At 35.5% G+C, this 20,452-nt stretch overlaps 1 protein-coding gene across 2 annotated transcripts in view; it reads left to right on the top strand.

Moving 5' to 3' along the window:
* METTL15 (methyltransferase 15, mitochondrial 12S rRNA N4-cytidine) overlaps positions 1–19,407 on the top strand; it is a gene marked incomplete at its 3' end in the record, with an annotated part of 96,053 nt that extends 76,646 nt beyond the window's left edge. For both annotated transcript variants that reach the window (XM_082318628.1, XM_082318629.1), the window contains exons 4-6: positions 8,836–9,027; positions 11,108–11,286; positions 18,962–19,407. In XM_082318628.1, coding sequence (XP_082174754.1) covers positions 8,836–9,027; positions 11,108–11,286; positions 18,962–19,407 — 817 coding nt within the window. The remainder of the gene's footprint in view (positions 1–8,835; positions 9,028–11,107; positions 11,287–18,961) is intronic.
* Positions 19,408–20,452: the final 1,045 nt, after the last annotated feature.

Raw genomic sequence — 20,452 nt, 5'->3', positions numbered from 1 at the left:
TGTCAAAAGAAATAAAAATCCTGTAGGGCTTTATCAGGCCACTCCAATACTGTCAGCTTCTGAATAATTAAAAAAAGAAAAAAAAGCTGCTGTGGCTCAGATTGTTTTTGCATTATTATGTCACAGTATTGCTACTGAGTCTCAAGGTCTAGACTCATATTTTGTTAACAAGGCAAAGGCTATGCAAATATATTCCAAGTATCAGTAGCAACAGGTCTGTCAAAGCAACAGTTACGCACCGCCTTGAGCAAGCTCTCTTCGTGAACAGAGCACTTTAGAGTGCCAGAATTTGATGTGGAAAAGTATTGTGTAAATTTACTTTGTTAGCTAAAGAAAATTTAACAATAGTTACGTTCGTCATTTGGTTCTAGAGGGAGGAAAAAGAGATGCTTTTTACATGCTGTATGTCTGTGTTTTTATAACAGTGTTACAAAATGTAAATCAAATTGTAATAGGAGTAATTTTAAGACAATTGAACGTGGGTGTAGGTAGGAGTAGCCTTTTGACAGTTCATTGTGTGTTGCTTTTTAAATCATAGTGTACGTTCTGTTAACTTCATGCTTTATATGCAGATAAATATGTCAATAAATTAAACCTTTTATTCAGCAAATGAATGAATACCCTTGGAAGTTGGATAGCTATGTTCTGCTCTTGGAAACTGACTATAAGATTATTTTGGACTTTCTTCATAATCCTTTGTTTATGAACAGATTACTATGTATTTCTGAAATTATGAGTTTAGAGGAGAAAGCACTGGACACTAATGATTTAACATTCTTTGCTAGAAAAATAGTTGATCTGAGATTCTGTTATGTGTAAAAATTCTTTCTCTGTTAATATCCATATTATGCAGGGAATCATTACTGATTTAGGTAAGGTAGAAACATATTGAGACAGCACAAACAAAAATGTTGCAGGGAGGGAAAGCAGTTAGTAGAGAAAGTACCCTTTTTTGTTCATTTAACATACAGGGGAGACAAGTAAGAACTTGAAACCGTAACTTTTCATATATGGTATTTTGGTCATTATACATAGCTGATCACAACTCATCAGTAACTGATCAGTAAATCTGATTGAATGATAAATCTGAGTGCCTTGTCCCCAGTCTGAAATGCTGAATATAATTTCAGATTCCTCTGAGACTGGGCATTAACACTGGGAATAAGGTGTGATCTGCTCGTTCCATGCATGTTGAAAAAATGTATCTGCAGTGATTGTTGCTACAGATTTTAGTATTCTTACATTCATGGGCTGAAAGATGTTTATACACAGCTGTTATGTTTCTGATGTGAATTTGTACTTTTCAACTTGCCGATGTATATCCAGAATTTCTTTCTGTATTCTACAGGGGTTTGGTAACTGAATTAAACAGAACTTTTCTTCCTTCTAAGGCCAGTAGCAACATTTCTTTTGAGTTCAATGAAGCACCATTGTGTCTTTAATGAAAGTGTGAATTTATATGTAGATTGCTGGGGAATCATCATGGAATCATAGAATAGTTTGAGTCGGAAGGGACCTTTAGAGGTCATCTAGCCCAACCCCCCCCTGCAATGACCAGCAACATCTTCAACTAGATCAGGTATAAAGATATCTTTTAAGATGCTAGTATAGAAAGAATAAGGAAATAATGCATAAGATTTATCAACTCTAAGGAAAGTTGCTTTACTACCTTTACTTACGCTGAAAATAATCTCAGAAGTAGAAATTGAATAATGAGGTGAACATTCACCCCTAAAAAGTGATCATGCAGACTGTCAGCAGAAATGCTACAAGACCATCAAAACTTCTTGCAGGAGTTGTTTAATATTGGTTATTAGGAGGTCTGAAATAACAGGCAGATTCATTGATGTATGTAATATATACATACTGGATCTGATGCGGTGGTGTGCTTTCATTGGCTGGGAAATTACTGCGTAAGTCTCTTCTTGCTTCAGAGCTGTGCTGTAGCCTGTCTGCTTCCACCCGTGGCTGAACGGAGGTAGGACCACAATGGCTGTGCTTGTAAAACCAAAACCATTCTGAAGTGCTGTAGTGGGGCATTCCTGCGTCAGCAGAGACCATAAATCCTTCTGTGATTTGCCTCTTTTTTTTCAGTTATTCCTCTCAACTCTTTGATTTCTGTGACCATGGAAAATGAGCATTTTTGAAAGCACATCTGGCGGTTTTGCTGCCTGATTCGCTGTTTTGCCTAGCAAACTGTTCTCTGCTCCGTTGTCTTTATTTGTGCTGCACGGTGTTCCCTGGGGCTTGTGTGAGAAGAGGAGAGGGAATGCAAACCAGTACAAAAAGAGCCAGAAGTGTAAAGGAAATTGGTTAGCTTTAAAGTTAAAATCAGTGTTAATAAAGCTGAGGGTCACAGAGAATGTTTGGTAGACCTGAGATGATGATACAGGTATTCAACTGCTCTTACATTATGTCTGCTGAAACTTGTAAAACTAGACTGTCCTATTGCTGTAAATGCTAACCTAACATATACCTCAAACTAAAGTCCCCAGGTAGAGCAATGTTAAGTCAGAGAAATATTTATGATTCTTCTGATGGGTGGTGTTTTATCCTTTGAGCTGTCAGGTCTCATGAATGAAAAGCAAATCATTCTAATGGCTTGGTTTTCTTGGCACATCTGAATGATGACAGCATATTACATATTTTACATATATTAGATAATAAAGGTGGCATGCATAACAATGTTATGTATTTTATAACAAAGGTTTTAACTCTGGCTAGCTGCAAATTGCATAAAATAACATAATTTACTCTTTATTACTCAGCAAATCTTTGCATTACTTAGGAAACTTAAAAATACATTTTTGCAAGTTTTGGTGAGTCATATAATTTTGAAATTTGGCTCAATAATCACTAGTCTTATTCTGTTAGTCTTCCATTTGCCCAGAAAGAAATGACCTCCTTAATCTGTAATTTAGCCAGAGAGGAACATTGTTCATTAGGACCTTAAATTTTCATATTTGTTTTTGACGGGGTTGAACATACCTGCTATGAAAGATGTCTGATATGGTAAGATTTCTGATGTACTCTGTGGAAATGATCTTTGCTATTTATGGTTTTGATTAAATAATTATATCTTTTTCCTTTAATTGAAACAGTGTTTATAGTTCCTTCAATTTAGAACAGTAGTTTTTACTGAAATTGTGTTTGTGTTAGTGGACAGAATAGTGGAATGCATACTTTATATAAAAGTAAAAATGAACATTAAAATAATGAGCAATCTGTTTTGAGGCATCCTGAAGTTTCTTACAGGTATGCGTGAGAGGTTGTTAGAAACAGGCTTTGGTGCTTGGAATCAATGAGACACGAGGAGCAAAGGAAAGCATTGTTTTATGGAATCTGTAGCAGAGCAAGAAGGGGAGAAAGTTTTGCTGGAAGCTGCAGGAGAGCAATTTAAGCAGGAAATAATTAGTTTCATAAGGGTTTGTATAAGAGAGATGGAAGAAAGGCAGTTGACGAGGAGACAGAGAAAGGCAAGCATTTTCATCTTTGGGATAGTAGTTCAGGCAATGTTCTACAGGTTAATACAAAAAGGGGGTTTTGTTGGGTTTTTTTGGTGTGATGTCTTCAAGTTACATGGAAAGAAGTATTTAACTTTTAGAATGTACCCATACATTTAAGTGTTCTCTGCTCTTAAGTGGGAGTACGTGGTACATAAATGTTTACCAATTCATAAATACTTACAATGACGATTCTGTGGTCTTAACACACAGAATAAAATTATTATTATAGCCCTCAAATTTGAAAATATGAACTTGGTTCTATGGAAATTGCTTTTCACATATGCTTCTTCCTGTTTTCAGGTCTTTGTTAATCAGTGGCTGAGATTTGGTTTTATAACTCTGTAGCACAAAACCTAGCCTAGACTGAACTGTCATTTTTCAAATAGATATATGGGCTTTTTCCAGAGCTATAATTAATTTTTTATAAAGCTAGGAATGTAACGACAAGGTTCGTTTATAAGTTGATAGATGTTATAATTTTTTTTTTCTTTGCAAACATGAAAAGATAATTTAAATTTTTTTACAGAATATTCAGATACGTTTTTTGAGAGGGGTGTTGCACTGAGGCAGAGTAACGCTCATAGGTAGGATGCTGAAAGTTCCAGGAATTTATGACTGGAGTACTTTGTGGCTTGCTTCTAGGTGTGCCTGGCCCAACACAGCCATGAATGAAAGTCACAGCTATCTGACAGCTGCTGAGTGACCTAGGTGAAGTGAGTCAATGACATCAAACCAGGTCTGTGCCAATATCCTCATGACAGCTGGTGCTAATTGGCACCCCTGTTGGCAGTCTCAATGGAGTTACTGAATCAAACAAAGCACCAGATTAGTCTCCTCGTTTGATGTGCATTGGCAAGAGTTAGCTGAAAAACTTTTTTTTTCCAGTTCTCTCAAAGAAACCATTTGTTCTGGTTGAGTAGAAGGTAGTTTTCATTGTTGACAAGGGATCATCGCTTCTCGACTTTCTATGTACTCATACATAGAATTTGTAAGGGGAGCAATGGTGAAAGATCAAAAGCAAGTATTGTTATATACACATAAAGAATCCTGAAGCACCATGAAAACATAATCGTACTTTACTATGAAATCACTTGAATGGTTGATGTCACTCTGTGACAACAGAGAGAAACTTGATAAGGGAAAAGATTTTCTGTGTTTATTTTGTAGAAGCTGTATTCATGCTTTACTTTTTTCCTGGGCGCATCCCTCTCAGATGAGTAAAATAAAAAAGAAATATTTTTATAATGCGTTGTAGAATACCAGAGGTTAACTGAAAGCGGAAGAGCCTGAAATACATTAGAAGACTTCAAACTCTTTTTCATTCTGCTCTTCCATATGATTGAGAAGTGTGGATCCAATGCCATCTATCAGAATTACTATGCTATGTGTCATAGTATAATAGAATAAAATACTGTGTTATGACCTGAACAAAGGGTCTTGAACCCAAGGCTATGTGTTATTTCCCAACTGTAGCAAACAGCACAAGAATTCTGCAAGCTCTTGAGGTGGTTGTGCAATAAAAATCTATTAAGGCCCCAACAACACATGTAGTAGCTGAAATAACTTTTTATTATTGTTATAATTGGCTAGATTGTCCATGTTCCCAGTGTTCTTTTAAAATCTTGAATACCTTTTTCTTGGAGAATGTCAAAATTAATAAGGAGTGAGTGAGCGTTAGGAATTTATCAAAAATTACCATTCAATTACTGCACACACACACGCGCGCCAAATGAGAGCTAAACATATGGCAAGTATTGTCTGCTTTTTTACATCTTTAAACTCTGAAATTGTCTTAGCTTTCTACATAGGTATCTTCAAGACATTCAGTATTAAACCCTGCAAATCTTACTTCTCCATTTATAAGAGGGGCTAAAAGCTCTTCATAGTTGTTTTATGTTTCTAAAATATTCTGAATATGTAAAGTGCTGTTCAAGCACTAAGTTTAAATACTTTCTCTTAAGCAAGACAATTGGATTCAGTTAGAGTGTAACCTTCAAAGATCACCTAACATGATTAAAATGCTCTCTATGTGACCCTTTGTAGTCTTAACAGCTTTTGATGGTATCCCCAAGACTCGCCTGAAGCCCCCATTCGATCTTGATCTGTAATGTTTTGATATGCTCTCTCTTCTCAGGCTTTTTTGAACTATAAGCTTGACTGTTTTATTTGGTATTTAGGGATGTTCCCTGGTTTACCTTTCCTACTTTTTCCACTAAGCGCTGTTTTCGCAATATATTAAGACGGAAAGGGTAATAGACAGATTTTCACACTAGATAAGTATGGTCATGGAACGTAAGACTTCTAATGGCCAAAGAAAACATTGGAACACTGAAAAAGAAAGTGAAAGAATTTCTACATACCTAGGGAGAGCAGAAAATAGGAAATAAACATCTTTAGTGTAGGGTACACAGCTTTTATTATTTATTTGAGGTTGTTTTGGAAATGGGATTTACAGATGATGCAGACAAAAATTTGAAGGCAGAAAGAACTGAGGTGAAATTAAGCATGTTTAGTGAAAATCATGTGTGTAACAGGCAGTTATTTTTTGAACGTAGGCGTAAAGAATAGTAGACAAGGGAGGAGTTTTATTGTGTTCTAATAAATGCTTCTGAATGCTCGGTAAAATATTTTTCTTTAAATAAATGTGTCATGCTCATAATCTAATAGATTAGTCCTTGTCATCACTATCATCACTGCTACTATCCTATTGAAAAAATAGTTGGTATTTGTAGTTGCTTTTGTAAGGTAATAAATGTTTTATAGCTGTGTACTTGGTTTGATTAATTGAAGTGTATGAGATACCCAAAACACTTAACATTGTTTGTTCTAGTCCAAAAAGAAACAGGATTTCAGAGAACTGGCCTGAACATTTTGATACAGTCATTATAATCTCATGAAATGCACCTGGTTTTAGTAAAGATTTATATTCACCAAGACACCTATATTCACTATTGATACACAAAATGCAGTGTATAACAAACAGGTTATATACAGAGGCTATAATTTCACACAGCTGAAAGGCTGACATCAAAATGTCAATCTAATTCTTTTTTAATCTTTTTATATTTGCAAACTCCAAAACATCTTCCAGCTGAAGCATCTCTCTACCAAAGAGTAAATTTCAACTTCGAATATACTACTTTTTTAATTACCTTTTCCTAATCACAAAGGGTTGGCAGACCACAAATCGAAGCCCACTGTCCCAAACATCTTAGCCATCCGCATACTTATGACTTGATTAAAGAAACATAATCAAATTTCTAGCAAGTTATAAATATAGTTCAAAGGACATTTTCAGACTGGTTGGTAGCACCGTACAGCACTAGTTCTTAGCATGGATTGCTGTCTGCTGGAGGAACTAGACAATGGCAATTTATAATTTTTTCCAGATATGATTTGTTTTCATCTCCCACATACAGAATTTTAAAGTTCATTCATTTGCGTAAGTTGTAAAGTTAGAAACACTGCCCAGCTGGACAAAATGGTACAGATTTTCGAGAAAATTCTTCTCGTTATATTGAGGGGAAATATAATCTCAAAGCTGTAACTACATAGCTTAAATTGGTTTAAATATGTTAAGTGGATCATTGTGCTTTTCAGGAACTGTCAGTTCTTATTAAGCTGAATAGTTGTATTTAATTATGTGCTGGACAGTAATCTATTCAGAAATGCATATGTGTGATCATGATATCCCTCATGAAATCCGTTCATTCAAGGTATTTCCCAGTTTTTGTGCTATGTTAAATAGGTTGATTCATTTTGCTCTGATGAGGATACCATTGTGTAGCTAAATGTTCTTCCATATGGTTGCATTCATAACTTCTTCCTTTTAACAGAGCTGCTTCTCTTGCCCCCCCGCCCCCAGTGGCATTTTCTCACTCCAGTTGGATGGGTGCAGAAAAGGCTCTGATTCCCTGCTCATACACTGTTTTAAAACTGTAGCCACTGGAGTTGACTAAATTGTCATCGTGCCAGTTCTCTTGATGTTAAACTGACCTGAAAGAAGGATTACACTTAAGCTGATATTTTGAAAAAGGGTTTTGTTTTTTTTTATTTTTTTGTTTGTTTGTTTGTTTGTTTTTTGTTTGGTTTTTGTTGTTGTTTGGTTTTGGGGGTTTTGGGGTTTTTTTTTTTGTTTGGTTGGTTGGTTGGTTTTTTTCAAAAATACTATCATGTTAAAAGATATCTGGGCAGCTGTCCTTTTGTAGCTGAAACAGTTAAAAGGAGTTGCTCTCTCCATCCATTCACTGCTGCCCATGTAACTTAGACACATGATAGGAGTTAACCTAGTGGACCTTGTAATAATGTGAATGCTAATCCATGGTGCTGAGGAGCAGTTATCCAAACCATAATCAAAACTCAGGTGTGGAGGCAGTGGCTTCTTGTTAGGGGCAGAAATATATTGCGTTTTGCAGGTACTGCTTAAAAATGCAGCAGCACGTTGGTTAGTCTTTTTAGATCTTTGTGAAATTCATTGAGATTTTGGCAGATAGATAAAATAAATTATTTAATAGTAGGTCACTTTATATATAAACAAGAATTAGAAGTCCAGGTTTAGACACCCAAGAAAGAGTTTGGCACCTCAGAAATCTGTGATCATCTCCCTTGCCATGCCACTTTCCCTTCCCAGTATGGGAATATTAAGCAAGAACCACCTTAAATTTAAAAAAGAAGACTGCTAAGCACAAAAATGCATGTAAAACTCTACTCTCCCCAGTGATTAGGTGCCTAAATTGAAACTACACTGAAATATTTTATCTGCTTATGATCCAGTGCGCCTCATTTGCCCCATTATTTTTGAATCAGCAAATACCACTAAAAAGAAAGGTGTTTTTCCTACGGCAGGAACCCAGGATTTTTTTCCTGGCAGGTAAGTATTAACCACAAGGCTACGCAATCGTGTTCCATCTTGTCTGCTTCTCCTCTAGGTCCAAGAACCGTTCATTCTTTTCTGCAGTTTGGCCTCACTTGACTACAGGCCCTGCTCAGCGCAGCAGGTACCTTGGTGGTCAGGGCGTTCCTGCTGCATGTGAAAGGTGTCCCTTTGAGCTCCTGCATGTTGAAAAAATGAAATTTTAGTCAGGTTTCCATTTCTTTGAGATCAAGCAGGAAGGGAGTAAAGAGTTAAAGAAGCTTAAGTAGCCACTGATGGGTGGGTTGGACCAGTTTTAAATATTGACATATGAAAAGTACTTAAACTATTACTTTGGGAATAGCCCTATTGCTTCTGAGACAAGTGAGTGCTACTATCTAATTCCTGCTATACACGGGGAAGACACTGCACTGTTATAATTAAAATTGAGGCTATTTATTTGTTATGTTCTTACAGGAAACAGATTCAAGCTCTTCTAGGACAGTTTAGCCAGTCAGAGGCTTTGTTAATCTCCTCTGGTGTTGAGCCAGGGACTCTAGATGGAGTTCTTTTGGATGCTGGCTGTTCTTCTATGCAATTTGATACACCTGAAAGAGGTTTTTCCCTGCAGAAGGACGGACCTTTGGACATGAGGATGGATAGTGACAGGTACCTGTTAATAAAATAGTTCTCCTTGAAACCTGAAAACTGTGTGCTCACCAACCCCCATGCGTCTCATTTCCCCTTAAATTGAAGAATTCTCATCATCAAACCACATCTAGTTGTGCATGAGTATACAGTCTGTGTTTTGCCACAAAGCTTTTTTCGATCTCAATACTTAAAACCCTGGTTATCGTCTTTTCCTTCTTTGAAATAAGAGGAAAGTTCTAGTGATGACTAATTAAACAGTAACATTTTTGTTAACTATACCACTAAAATTTTACATTTTTGGAGTGTATGGTATAGAGTCACAGGGGCATCTCACTTTCACTCCCTGTTATTTCTGCAGTTTCTCAGACTGTACTTGATCTGCAGTCTCACAACCCCTTACTGCAGTCCCTTTCCTTTTCTGCCACACTTACTATTTGTGGAACCTTCACTTGAGCATGTTCAGTTGCACCCTCAGGAAAGGAGCAACCTCCCTCTTTTCTGCAATGGCCATCTGACCCAGTTACTTCTCTCTAAAAGGAATGTAATATAAAATAAATAAATAAAATCCTATCCATAATATCAGCCAATTGAAATCAGATAGCAACATTGCTTTTAACGCACTAGTATAATATTGTTTTCCATGCCTGTAAGCTTTCCTTAGCAATATTATAAGCTTCCTTTCACATTGTGTAGGAGGCACATCAGGCTTATTTAATTGTCCAATTAACAATTACTAAATAAATCACCTCTATTTAAATTATTAGAATTGGTGTTTAGTACATTCAAGATCATGAAAATCAATGGTGGAATAATAATTTCTACTTATGTAGCAATTTACATCTTCAAAAAACCTAATATATTTCTGTAGCATTGTGCTTTTTACATGAACAACCAAAGATCTCTGTTGTATAGATGATGGCAGTAATTGCGTAATGCATTACTGGGAGAGTGAAAATTTTTCCTTTGTGTTTTGATGAATCTGTAGTCTTAAGAAATGTAATTTGATCTTTCATTGCTGACAGAGCTGATGGAAAGCCTCAGTTTCTAAGGAATCATCTTAACACATTAATGTTAAGTCTTAACACAGCAAATTTCGTGATACTTGCTTTTTCTAGTTTTGTGTAAAAAGCTCACGTGATCCTCCTGGGATTCAGCCCTCAGATGTCAAGAATCTGAACTCCAGGCTTATATTTGCATCATGAGAATACATACATGGAACAGGAGCATAAGAACAAAGGATACCTGTGGCATATCAAAAGCCTTACACTACGGTTGTTGCTATGATACTACTTGCCTCTGATTTCTAAGTTTTGTTATCTTTTGTAAGATACTGCAGGAGAGTAATAAATGCCTGAAAAATATTCTGCACATTCATGTCTTTGTAGAAGACAATGTATTAAGTAGGTTGTATATTTTCTCTGATTAGTAAACCCATAAATGATGTTCATAAAATACCTTGAACTATTTCACTAGCAAAGTGACAGAGATTTAAAAAAAAATAAATGTATGGCTTTTACTGTTTATATTGAAATAATTCCTGTCATTTGTAATATTAGGTCATTTCTATTCTCTCAAAACAGTATTTGGATATAAATTCTTATGCCTTTTAGTGTAAGTAAAGTTAAATTATATTCATGAGCAGTTGTTTTCATAGCAGGAGCTGTGAAAGAAAAGATCCTTGAAATCAGTTCAGACTAGAAAACAACATATAACGCAAGGTGACTAAAATGAACTCATAAGGGGCAAGTGTGTATTCTAAAGCTGGTGAAATAAAAAGTCACACAGCATTTCCATTTTAACATGGTACTGAAATGTGTTTATACTTGTCAACTCATTAAGCATAGTTTATGATAATACTTGGAAGTTTCAGCTGTTCTAATTGATGCTAAGGAACAAACTCCATTTAAAGTAGCAAGAAAAAGGATTTAAAAGATGCAAGCTATATCTGTTTTCATGGGGTTGCTGTCTCTTATTTGAAAACCTCAAAGGCACTTGTATGCAGTGTGTGAGTTTGACTTTATGTCTCAATGCTATGAAGCTTCACCTCTTGTCAATGAAAACTGACGTCAGTGAACTAATTGGCTCTTCTTGTGCGTAGGTACCCTGACATGCCCACTGCTGCTGATGTTGTGAATGCTTTAGATCAACAGGCGCTTGCGTCCATCCTGAGAACATACGGGGAGGAGAGGCACGCCAAGAAAATCGCTTCAGCCATCGTTCAGGCACGCAGCATATACCCCATCACCAGAACTCAGCAGCTTGCAAGCATTGTTGCAGGTACCCTCATTAATTCTTCACAGTGGCTGAGGAGAAAAAATATTAATCCCCAAAGTCCCAGAGGGATCTATTTGTACTTGAAATCATGCAGGATCTAATCCTGCCTATTCTGCTCTGATGTCAGCTCTCTCTTTTTTAAGGTGCCACTTTTTATATTGTAGTTTGATGATTAGTTTAATAATAGATTTTACATGAAGTGATTTATCATTTTGCCAACCAAGTTGAAACACAGAACGACAGCAGCCTAGGGAATTCTTTATCCTAGCTGTTGATAAGCCTTCAAATATCAGATACGTCATATACCTCTCTTAGTTTTAAATGTCTACATTTTAATATTTTGAGTGGAAGTACCATGGCAGTTTCCAATTATGGATGAAATCAGATCATTTCTGTCTGCTTAAAGAATCAGGAAGCAAAAAGTAAAGCAATATATAGCTTGCTCTCACCTTGTGAATGCCAACTAGATCAGCCTGAAGCAACTATTGAAACACTTCATCTTACTTGCTCTTCACTGTAAACAACTTGAACAAAATGTAGTTAGGCAGGAACTGTGCTCACATCAAGAACCTTCATGTTTGTATTCTCAAGTGAAAATTTTCAAGGAAAAATGTAAGAGACAAATCCTGTTCATTAACATTATAATATGTAATGTTGGAATATTTTTATTTTTTTTAACCAAGAAATGACAATTACTGGTCTTGTCACAAATAAGTCTAAACTGCTGACTCCTTTGAATATAGACCTTTAAAATGGCTACCCAAATTTAATGTTTGCTAAAGAATAGTGTTAAACATATCAGTAACCTGAAGACTTTTAAAAAATATATTGTATTCATAAAAATGAAAAAATTACTTAAACTGAAAGTTTAAGGGACTTACTTTTAATGACTGGCAAACAAATTAAAAGGTTTGGATTTGTATAAGTCAGGATACATAAGCAAAATGTCCAGTCAACCAATGCCCAAAGTTTAGCTGATAATGATTAGAGGACCTGAAGACACTTCTTGCTGTTGTAAGCCCCTGCTGTAAATATAGTGAATGTGAGGAACAATCAATCTTAAAACCCCAAAGAAATAAAACCTTTATAAAACTTTTATAAAACTTGAAGAGTTGCATTTTTAATGTAGTCATTGTCATCAACATCACGAACTAATAATTTAGGTTTTTGTCACATGCATCTCATGCTTTTTGAAAAACCGTTGATTAGAACAGTGTACCATTATTGAGACTGAAACAACCATATTGCTGTGCTAAAGATGTAATGTGTTATAGGCTGTAAACAAGCAATTCAGTAACTTCTGAAATAGTATTGTGCACTAGCTTGATCTAAGAAAATAAAAATACTGTTCATAAAAGACAGTCGTTGAAATCCCTTCATGTTTTGTGTTGCATGTGAATCATCACTTAATGGTCACTTTCTGTGACAATGAGAAGGACTTTTTGTTCTTAGTTTAAACTCTCTGCTGTATTTGAAGAGCAGCTTGATACATGAATCAGGTATGCATCAGATAGTATACATGCCAAAGACAATGAATCTAGCACGTATCTGCCAAGACAGTAAATATGTATGTTTTGTGTCCTTTTTTTGATGTACGCAAGCAGTTAAAACAATTTTAGGACTGTTACACTGATCTCTGCTTGGTTACAACTTCTTCCAATTTTAATTTGATTCCTCCAGTAAAGGAGCACAATGGTGGATCCTACTAGTTTTTGAACTGATTATACCTTAAGAAAATTTCTGGTAACTATAATATATTTTTGTTTAATTTATCATCTATCATCAATATATATTCTTATGCAAAATGATATCCATGAAGTTATTGAGGTAAGCCAGAGCTAAAGTGCCAGAGACCACAGCTACAGGATCCACTTGGTGGCACAGCGCAAAAAAACCCTGACTAATTCAGGACTTTACCAGAGTAAAATCTATGACCTATTAGTTAAATGTCAAGTCCTTTAAAACATAAAATATTAATTAGAATAATAAAATCTTGCATTTAAGATTTTGCAGACTCTATACAAGCATGATTATCTCTCCAGAACGGGATCAATTTTTTTGCCTAGTATAGGAGCAAGAAAACAGGCAAAAATTTATCCAGTGAGGCTGGGTATTTATTTCTCTTTCTCTGCTGGTGTCAGTATCTGAGAATTCATGTATAGTCCATATTTATTTCACATGTTATAGATTACTATGGCTTTAGATTTTCTAGAACTCCAAAGTTTTGTGTTAAGGTCCAGCTGATAACCAGAATCCCAGTGAATCTATATTTGGACTAGCCTGAAACTGGAAAATTCCATTTCTATTTATAGAATGCTAGACTGCTGGTCTTCCGTACCACCCCCCAAAAAGGTTAAAATGGGTATTGGTGTTGCTAATTGATTGGGAGAAGAGAGTGAAGGATGTAATTAAAAAACGAACAAACAAAATGGCTCTCCACAACAGTTACAGAACAATCAGACATTTCTAAGTTTGTATTAGCAACAGTTATAATTTTAAGGTATAGCTGGAAAAAAATATATAGATTTGTATGTCAAGATTGCCTACAACAGCTTGGGGCTAACTCAGGTAGCCCAGTGTTTTCTTGATCTCCTTTGTTCCAATTCGAGAAAATAATTCCTTCTATTTCTTGACATAGAGCTTGAAAGTTAATCTCTCTACATACTGTGCCAATGAATTCTGATCCATTTGAATAAGGAGATCTCTGTGAGCTATGGAGTCTGCAGTTTACATGGGAAAAAGGAGGAGTTTTCTGTTCAGTCCTGTGAACATCATCTCTTCTTGCAGCACAATCGAACTCCACTCACTGTTTATAGTTTTCACACAGCTATCTGCAATGATGAACGCTCTGTAAATATTAAAGATCAGGAGTTCTCAACGGAAGGTCTGTGACTAGATGTGTGGAAGTCGATTAAGCAGCACTTCCTGATGGCTCTGGCTGTACCTCATTGACTTGGTTGGAAACAATAGGTTTAACTCGATGTGCAGGAAAACTGGTTAAAAATAATGACATTTTTAGAATGTAATTTTAATATGCTTTTTCCGTATAACTGATGATCTGTTTTTATTTCTTTTCAGTGGGTAATATACCTTGTTATCTCTTAGTTTTTGTTCAAAATTTAGTTTTTCTCAGTGTTATTTAGGTACGTAATCTATTAGATCTATTAGATCATTTTGAGATCATGTAATCATTTGGACTTAACTTGAAAGGAATTGGTGATGAGATACTAAAGAAATCTGAAAACTTTAAAAAGAACTTTAATGAGTAAAGCCAGTCTCATTCAGATTGGTTCACATTTATAGACTTTAATTATCAGTTTGGAATTTGTAATATTGCCTGAATTTCAGATGGGTGAGAATTAACACTGTACTGAGGGAGCCTAGACAAAAGGACATTAGTTGCGTCACAGAAACTTATTAAATGCGATGCTAATTCAACAGACGGATTCCTGCAAACAGGTGCACGATCTGAATTAATTTTTAAACTCTCCCACTCTCATACACTCTGGGGACTTTAATAGTTCATATTGACAGGCACAGCACGTTGCTAATTTCATTCACAAGCCTTAAAATTTCAATACATTTCAACATGTGAATCTATTAGATTTTCAAAAGTGTAAGTAGCATCAGGGCATCCCAAAACTAAAAATGATAATTTCTCTCACTGGGATTTCAAACTAGTCATCTAGCCAGAAGCGTGGTGTTTTTATGAATGAAATTCATTTTACAAGCTACCCATACAGATTCTTTTATATTTTTGTACATTGTACAGCCTGTTACCAGGAAGGATTTTCTTTTAGTGTCATGGTAATTGGAGGGGGCTGGGTGAGAGATTTTGTGCCTTAGCAGAAAGCACAAATAGGTTTTTATTTAACTATACCAGAGGACTAAGAGTGGGGTAGGAAAATTTTTTTCACCCCTGGAACATAGATCAAAATCTACTGCCTTTACTAAAAAGATGAAGGTCAGCGTGACAGAAATCACTACCACAGATTACATTTAGTAGTTAATCCCAGTCTCTGAAGACAGACCAATAAGCCTTTGAACTTGGAAATAGTTTGATTTTTGTTTTAGTTTGGGAGGTTTTGGTTGCATAAAGCTGCAAAGTGGCTGCATTTCTTTACCAGTTTCCTGAATATTAGTATTCCATACCATTATATATGACCTGCAGTGCTGTTTGTGCGCATTCAACTCAGGCATGTAAGATTGTATTATACTAACAGAATATATCTGGGGTTTCATTTCTTTTTTTTTTATAGTGTGTGATAAATTAATTCACAGGAATAAATTAGTGTCATATTTAATCGTCATTGTAGGAAGACACTGTACTCAACAAGCATGGCGGGACAAATGGGAGGAACCTTCCAAAGACCTGTTAGTGTCCTAGTCATGCTGGTAGCCTGAGTATCGCATTTCTTTTGTTTATCTATTCAGTATTGCAATTGCAAAATAGCAGTGTTTGTGATCAGACTACTAAAAATCTGGCCAGGTATCAGCATGTCATGTCTATTTAGATTTTTACAAAACTGGTTTTAAAGTAGATCTTTATATCATTCTTGTTTTTTCAGATAAGTAAAAGATATTTTGGTGACATAGGAGATAAAACTCCCAGTATTTTACTAAAATTCCAGTGAGATTGGCTGTGGAAATTTAAACAAAGAATCTCATTCTAGGCTTCGTTTTTATGGTTAGGTCCCAATCAAGAAGCACAATCAGTTTTGTACCTAAATTACATGCTGTACTCTTATGGGTTGGCTTCATTTTTATCTGTGATAGTTTTGGAAGCGGAAATACTCTTAGAATATCAGAAATGGCTCATCCCAGAAAACCAGCAGTATTTTTAGAAAATACTTAGACTGCTAAAATATGATAGTTAAAAATTCTGGCTCTGCTTTGAGAGGTGAACACCAGCTCTGGGTAGTAACAGCCCAAAATTGAAAGTATAAAAGCTGATGCTCTTCAAGTCACAGCTATAAGTTGTTCAGCAAGGGGCAGGAACAATATAGGTAGAACCGATAAAATGAACCCTGTTTTCTAACCCACTAGCTTGTTAAAAGCTAATATTTTGTAAGGAAATAGTGCTTTTTCATTCCAGTTACAACTGTTTTCATAGAGTGAACATGGCAGCAGTGGGCTTGGTTTTGGAAGAGGGAGAGGGGAAGTGTGAGGTATGTTTTCAATGGTTTTAAAAGTAGGCTTAGAAAGAGAGATAGATCTGTTGTGTGAGATCTTTTACAAAACCAGTATTTTCTTATTCGAGAGACCATGGCTTCTGTAATTGAATTCAAAAGATACCCAGGTATCTGATGTTTGAACTTCAAATTCCATTGAAGAAAAATGCTATTGTGACTGAAACCTAAGACGGGTCTTATGGAGAATACCAAGCTATGTATATTTAGTCACTTAGTGCATGCTATGGAAACATACATGTCCTATGGTGGTTTTGGATACATTATATGCTGATTTTAAACCCTGCTGTTTCATTTAATAACTGTTGAAGGTTTCTGAGCATACTACTAGTGTTCGTAGCTGTTAGTTGACCATTTAAAGAAAAGTGTTTTGCTCAGCACTGTATTCCTTTATGTTACACATTAAGAGACAGTTTTCTTCATGCACAAATGGCAGTCAATGGCTTTTTAAGGATTCCGTTTTCAAAGAATCTATTTTTAGATATGTAAAGAAATATGGAAACAGATACTGTGCCAGGTAGTACAAGCTTGGTGTCAGTTGGTCTCTTGGGACATCTTACCTCTGCAATTTTGAGTTCTTTTAGTTCAGCTCTTTCATTAAAAAAAAGGTTTTGCGACTCCTACAGTGAGGGCATATGTTCTTTTTATGATTTATAGAAAGCATAGAGTGTGGCGTTCTCAAAGACAGGAGTGATATTAGCTAGCTAGTGTAACTTTTTGTAGAGCTCGTAAGTGATGGAGGAGCCTAGCTCCTACAGGTTAAATCTATTTACTCTGTTTTGTGAAACAGAGTTTAAAGCCACAAATTCCTGTGCAGTAGTGTTTGTTGGGAGAAGTTGATCCTGTTGCCACATTCTGTCTCGAAGGATATAGACTATAGGAATAGGAAACAGCCACAGCTACAACGGGTCTCTTCGGTTAATTCACGAGCTGTTAGCATTAGAGTCAGAGGAGGTAGGGAATGTAGTTGGGGAAATTGAGTATGCAGAAATGCATATTAGATACATCACATACATGATAATAACTTTGTTTATAATGATTGATTTTTTAAATCCCATTATTGGCCTCTCCCTTTGCTGAACACTGATGATCGCTTGTGTGTTTGTGATGCCAAACACTTATGTTTTCTGACATAAGTAAAATCTTACCTTTAAAACTCTCGGGAATTCCACTAATAAATTATTTTGTACATACTGGATTATAATATCTCTATTAAATTTTTTTCAATCACCTGTGAATTTAGTCAACTTGTTTCAGAGGTACCATGTTCCCTTCTTTTACTCCACTATATAGAACATCAGTTACTTGATTATGAACTGCATTTACTTCAAACCCATTGTTTTATTATGTTGTTATAGTTTAGCACTGGCATGGAATTAAGGCATTTTAATACATACATACCAGCTGTATTGCCTTATCTCTAGTGGGCCCTCTTGTTTGGAAAAATAATTCTTTACAGTTACGCACTAGCATTATTCATTCAATTTATCTTTACCAGACTCCTGTGCGCGCTTACATAATAGATCATAAGTTTACTCAGGTTTCACAGATCTTGTAAGACTCTAGCACTTTAGTTCTTTTGATCCATCCAATCTGGCTTCTCTAGCTTTTTGCTCTACACTGAGATAATGAAGATTCAAGCCTAAAGTACATTAAATAATGATGTATTAAAGTTTCTATCAAAATTTTAGTCTCTACAGAGACTTCTATAACTCATAAGAATTTTGGAGAAAGGAAGAGGGAGTTTTGTGCATCTAGTAAAAATTATTTAATCTGGTGATTTTTCATCCAACAAACTCATACCTTGACACGTTCTGCTATATAGACATGTGAAAAACCCAGCAGTGTCAGCTGCATTTTCTAAATTTCTCCAGGTATTTTTGTGAACATTTGAAGAAACACAGGTGTAGTGGTTAGCAATTTTTATCCACAAACAAGGATACCTCTTTTAAGCTTTAAGTAATTCATTGAAAGATACTTATCACCAGGTAGACATTGTATTCATCTAATCTCTGCCTGTGAAGAAATGCATAATTATCTAGAAGGCAACAGTTAAAATTGTGTCCATGGTATATTTTTTTTTTGCCTTAGAAGCATAAAACAAGCCACCACAAATACTGAACTGACATTGACTACACTGAGCTGTAAAATGAGACTTATCTATCCCATCTTCATTTTTTCCCTATCTTTGTTTCAGCCATCATTTTGTATTGTAACTTTGTGAAGCATTTGGGGAAGGAATTTCTATGAAAGGTTCTAGGAAAAAACCCAACACTCAAGTGCCAGCAAGCTCAGTTTAATAGGGTTTACTTTCAGAAATGTGAATTCAAAGCAGAAAATAAAGATATATTATAAAGAAGAAAGCTCACTACTCAGGGTTCAGTTGTAAGTATGCTTTCCTTTAAAGTCATCATGCATAAGTGGATTAATGTCAGGATAGCAATGTAGAAATAATATGATATTAACATAGACCTTTTAAAATTTGACAGGTGCTTTTCCAGCATCAGCACTGTATGCACGAAAAGACTTGCTTCAGAGACCTACGCATGTTGCTACCAAAACTTTTCAAGGCCTGCGAATATTTGTAAATGATGAGCTCCATGAACTCCTTATAGGGCTGAAGACAGCTGAGAAGTTTCTAAAACCTGGAGGTCGCCTTGTAGCCCTCTCCTTTCATTCACTGGAAGATCGTATTATCAAACGTTTTCTTCATGGAATAGACATGACAGAAAAGTACAATCTTGGCTCAAGGCAGAAGATAAGACAGGCTCTGAAAAATTGCTCCAAAAAAGAAGATACACAAGAATTTCCCTCTGGAAAATCCAACTCAAAGTGGATGTTTATACAGAAAAAAGTTCTCACACCCCAGGCCAAGGATATTCAAACAAACCCAAGAGGAAGGTCGGCCAAGCTAAGAGCTGCTATTAAACTCTAAAACAAAACATATGATTATATAATTGTATAATTTCCTTAAATTTTGTTTTCCAGAAGGCTAACTGGACAGATAGTATCAAACTGAAAAAATAAAATGAAGGCTGCTAGAAAACATTTTTTTCTCACCTTTGTGCTTCTTTTTAATTAAAATGTAGTGTAGAGCATCAAAAGGTAAAATAAATGTAGATAAGTGGGTGTCACTAATTGTACAAAAAAGACATCTTTTTAAAAAGAGCGTCAAAACCAAAGTTTATAAAAATTATAGGTTTGAGGTAGTTACAATGTTTCCTTTAGATTAAATTCAAAACCCTGACATTAACAGTCTAAATTCAGTAGCTGATTGAGACAGACACATTTTTATGGGGGGGGGGGATTTCACATACCTAAGTCAGATGCCTTGTTTAATCTAGAGTAAGTTTAAACTAACTTAAGAATTCATGATATATAAGTCTCTGTACCTCAATTAACTTGTTGCATGAATGCCTGTGGGACAAGAGCTAGTTCTTAAATAAACTGATATCAGTATGTAATGTTTTATCCAGGAATTTGTAAATGGGCTCTTACCTTTTTTTAAAAAAAGTAAATATTTACTTCTGAGTGATCACCTGGTTATTTAATGTTTATGGATTCTAAATAATAAATGTATCTTGGGGAAAAAAGATACTTAAAAGACCACTGTTTGCACTTGGACACTACAAGCAAGCAGTCAGATTTGTACTTGATCATTTGAATTTCTTCTGTGACCCTAACTTCTGTGCATAGATCCAGTACAACTTTTAGGTGTTGATGGAATTATAATTAACCCATCAAAAAAGGGATATTGTGGGTCTTATGAAGTGTTCTCCTTTGCTAGTGATCATTTATTAACAGGTGCTACTTAGGTAAGTACTGAATTTTTTTGTAAAAGGCCCACTGTAACATCAGTTTCCTATTTGGATACTATACTAGGTAGTAGAACATGTAACATAATTTATTTTTTAGTAAGTTAATGTGAATTGGATTTAGCTTTGGGTTTATATTTTATCATAAAAGGCCATTGTTTTGCT

This window comes from Platalea leucorodia (assembly GCF_965183815.1).
Source record: "Platalea leucorodia genome assembly, chromosome: 7".
Taxonomy (NCBI): domain Eukaryota; kingdom Metazoa; phylum Chordata; class Aves; order Pelecaniformes; family Threskiornithidae; genus Platalea; species Platalea leucorodia.
Note: the sequence above shows the minus strand (reverse complement) of the source record. Positions and strands in the feature narration are given on the sequence as shown.